The 4,417-nt window shown below is 38.8% G+C and overlaps 1 protein-coding gene across 1 annotated transcript in view; it reads left to right on the top strand.

Moving 5' to 3' along the window:
- Positions 1–3,361, top strand: part of COL21A1 (collagen type XXI alpha 1 chain) — a 72,485-nt gene extending 69,124 nt beyond the window's left edge. Inside the window, exon 29 of the mRNA XM_017739211.1 lies at positions 1,025–3,361. Coding sequence (XP_017594700.1) covers positions 1,025–1,212 — 188 coding nt within the window. The 3' untranslated portion in view covers positions 1,213–3,361. The remainder of the gene's footprint in view (positions 1–1,024) is intronic.
- Positions 3,362–4,417: the final 1,056 nt, after the last annotated feature.

Raw genomic sequence — 4,417 nt, forward strand, 5'->3', positions numbered from 1 at the left:
GGGGCGCTCCGGGGCGAGGTCGGGAAACCCGCGGCACCGGTGCTCCGGGGATCCCGGGGAAGGATGGAACAAAGGTTTCACAGACCCCACACGGCTGGCCCCGGTGTCCGGCTGGAGCCTCGGGAAACAGCAGGCTGGAACGGCAGGCTGAAGCGGCAGGAACGAGCACAGATCCCAGAGGACAGATGAGATGTACAAAACCAGCTTTGGGATCCTGGCGTTGTTTCCAGCAGAAAAGAAAAAAACGGCCGAAGAAAAGAACCAGCAGCTCCTTTCTCTGCAGCTTCTCTCTCTGAACTCCGAGAGCCAACTAACCCCACACCCAGGTGAAAACAAAGGAGTAGCCAGGCCCACCCCACCCCCAAATGGCAGCTCTTTTTGTCGTTCTTAAATACAGCCATTTGTCCCCTAGCAACATGCATATGGGAAAAAATTCCTTTAACAGAAAAAAACTAGGGCTAAACTAAAACCCCAACAGACAGGTCCTGTAGAGATTGGTATCTGAGACTGCTGTTTCTTGATAGATGGACCCTGAAGTCAACCATTATCTGAAAACTGAGCCCTGATATGATGATGTGACTTTTAAGCGGTGCTGAGTGAGGGAAAATATTCTTCCTAACATCAGTGTATGCATACAAAATGTAAAGTTGAGTGTTTGGAAGATACAGTAGGGCCTGATTCAAAGCCAGAGAAACAAACAGAAATAGGGGGACTGATTCTTGCAATGGTGGTTCCAGATTATATGATAAAGTAGAATAGTGCACTAAAGCAAATTTTCATATTTTCCTTTAAAAGATATTTTTATTTAAAGTGTTTTCGACATGCTTTAAAAAACATCTTTATGAGATATCATGTTGTTTATATAAATATATAAGCAGTTTGTGATAAGAAATGTTTTTTGTAGGAAATAAAATTTTCTTTATCTGTATACTTCACCAAAGAGCAGGAGCATTGTGGGTCCATACTTGCTCATTTTCATTTTAATGTAATGTATTTATTTATTTATTGCATTTGTGTTATTAAGGTCCTGAAGGTCCACCAGGGGTGAGTAAGGAAGGACGTCCGGGAGAGCGTGGGCACCCTGGTAAAGATGGAGATCGTGGCACTCCAGGAATGCCAGGACCAGCTGGACCCCCTGGAATTTGTGACCCATCACTGTGTTTTAGTGTAATTGTGGGGAGAGATCCATTTAGAAAAGGACCAAATTATTAATTTGTGATATGATAATTTAGAGGAATAGTTACGGTGCTTATCTTTCATGGTCTTTCAAATCTCAGGAAGGTGACCAGCAATAAGCCCATAAGAAGGAACAAAAGTACCTCTGACATTAAAGAATTATAAATAATGATCTCAAAGGTTATACATTCCTTTAGACAAGAAACTCCGAAACTCCAATCACTTTTTTTTATACCTTGCACTGGTTGAATCTCAAGTGTTTTTAAAGAGATTATCAGTTTTAATAGAAATAAAATTAACAATAATAGTTGGTATTTAGTATTTAAGGTCTTATCATTCTCCTTTTATCTCTTTTTACCAAAGAACGTCCTTTGCAAAATTGCTGGAAATACCACTGGGAGCAGAATTAGGTCGTAAATGGCATTGGTCAGGTACAAATAACTGTGAAATTTTTCACATGCACCCAAAATACACAGTATTTGATTTTTAAAGAATATGGCTGGCTTTGATATCATATGTGTGCAAATTTCATTGCCTTGTGTACATTTCATATGTCATAGCTCCAGGTCTTCTGTGAATGAAAGCATGTATCAGATTTTTATGAATTAAGACAAATACTTGCACTCATCATGGAAGAAACGTCACCTATTTTGCCCTGCAGCTCTGCTTAAAACTAAGGTGAAATGCAAGGGTAGAACTACAGGTTCAAGAGCCAAGGTTTTATTGAAGATGGTGCTGTCAACTACTAAACGTCAAAAGCTTTCATGTGGGTGATTCAACTCCTATGATAATAGCATTAAAAATAAAAAAGAGCAAAAGACTGGCATAGCTGACTTTCAGCTATGATTTAACAAAATTAAAGATTAAAAATATTTGTACAACCCCAATGTAACAGTTCTGTGTAATGAAGTATCAAATTATATACCCTTTGCTGTTTCTCCTCAAGGACTGCGTTGCCAAACTGAAGAAGCAGGTTTACAAGGAGAAAGGTCTAACTGATGGCTGACCAGCTGCAGTGTTTGTTATGCTGTTTCCTTTTTCATTTTAAGCCAGCTGTGTGTAATTTTCATTGTATGCTTTGCTAATTAAGTGTATTGCTTGCTTTTACATAAAGAGCAAAGGCACAGTTCCCATGAGAATTTAAAATCCATTTCTTAAATTAAGGCAGAGTCCTGTATTGAAGTTAACCGGTACTTCATAAATCACTTTTTCTAATGTGTTGTTTTTCTGTTGTCCTAGTATCAGAGACTGTTAATATGCTTGACATTCAAGGTAAAATAAAAGACACACTTTCTAGTAAGATGTATGGTGCTGTGAGTTACGAGTCTGAGAGGAAGCAAAACCAAAACCAACCAAACAAGAGCAAGCCAGAAGGACCTCTGGCTGCAGTGAATACAAACAGAAGACCAGAATTCCTTACCTGTAGAAGAATCCTCTTGATTTTCAGCCAGTCTGATTCATAGCTTTGTTTACGATTTCATTTGATCAAATTAACACATATATCAGGCTTCAACTTTAAAAGTAGTGGTGGTTTTGTCATCCCATTAGTCGTATTTGACTAATATTTTGAGAGTTGTTTCTGAATGATTGACTGAGGATCTATGAGTAATTTCCAGTCTGCATCTATTATCTGGCCCTTTCTTGTAGTTTTTGATATGTCTGGCCAATTTCGATTTGAGCTCAGCTTTTGCTTTTCTGTCTGCATTTCTGTGCACTGTAGCAGTGCCCTTGTAGTTCTTGACAGGTGTTTGTCTGCTTTCCAGCTGTGGTACGCTTCTCTTTTGAGCAGACTCGGAAGCTCACAGTTCAGCCAAGGTGGTGGTCTCTGCCTACTTCTCTACCTTTAAAGGGGATGAACTGGTTTTGTACTTCCCGGAAGAGAGCTTTAGAAAAACTCCCTGGCAGGTGGTAGCTCCTTTATCCCTCATGGAATCTTCCCATGAAATCCTTCCCAATTTAGCTCTGAGAGAGCTGAAATTTTCTCTTCTAATTTAAACTGTTTGTTCTAGTACTAACCTTCAGTGTGCTCCAGTTCCTCCTGTTTGTTCCCCAGGCTGTGTGCATTGATATGCATACACTTGAGGTGGTTGGTCTTCTGGTTGTCGTCTTGTCAGGCAGCTAAAGAACATTTGTCTTAATTTCTTTTTTTTTTTTGTCCATGCAAATAAAAGAGATAGTTACTTTTCCTCTGCTCCTTCTGGTATGTAAAGTAGCTCAGTCTGGCCTAGCATGAGTAGTTCTGTACAGTCCTGCTCAAAGAGTACAGTCTAAGCTAGTTACAGCTTTAAAGCAAAATCTCATGTTGGACCTATTTTATTTTGTATGATAAAATAGTAAGAAAGACTGATTTAGTAAACTAAATAGTTAAGAGGCTTCATTGAATGTAAAACCAACTTCCAACCCTTGATCTGCAAAAGGAGGAAATTTGAAGCTCAATCTATTTAATTGCCTAAACTGCTGAGCTGCTTGGATGCTTTGAGCTTTAGTGCTGCTGTATCTTTGGTATTGTGCTCTGAATTTCAGTCTGTGCAACTGTCACATTTTTACAAAAATAATTTGGTTTTGACAAACCGGAATTTTCCAGAGGACATGCTAGCCATCTAGTCTGTGCAGGTGCCTTTTAGAAAGTTAGTAGTAACAATGTAACTTAAATAAATGAAGACAAACCCTTCAAAAATGTACTTCTCCATTGTTAAATACCCAGGAGCAGGATAGGAAGTGTCTTGCATCCCATTGAAATGCATATGTTATGAGCCTAGGAACCTGTGATTTCAGTTATTGCTCCTTAAAAGAGTTTATCAAGACAGAGTTTAGCAGACTTCACAATCATTTAATTTTCTGACTTCATTTGATATAGTGGGATTATATGGCAGTGTAGGTGTGCCCCAGCTTGTATCTTGATGGGATCTTTTAACTGAGAATATATTTCCAGATCTTCATCCGATTCTGTAGTAAGAGGTTAAACAAATGGTATAAACTTGAGGATTATCCAATTAATGATCCACAGGAGAGAGACTTTTATTTACTATTGATGCAAATGATATGAGGTTCTTGCAGATGTTGATCTTCAATCGGAAGCTGTGAATTAAAAAATTCACAGTTGCAACGTGGCACCATCTAACTACCAGATGTTCTCTGGAAATAGTTACTAGAAACTGTTTACTGACTCTTACTTACTCTCCTCATGATAGTCTTTAAAACTGGATCTTGGGCTAATTTTTAAGCAGGGGGAAAGATGCAA

The sequence above is a fragment of the Corvus brachyrhynchos genome, unplaced genomic scaffold (assembly GCF_000691975.1).
Source record: "Corvus brachyrhynchos isolate BGI_N302 unplaced genomic scaffold, ASM69197v1 scaffold136, whole genome shotgun sequence".
Lineage (NCBI taxonomy): Eukaryota > Metazoa > Chordata > Aves > Passeriformes > Corvidae > Corvus > Corvus brachyrhynchos.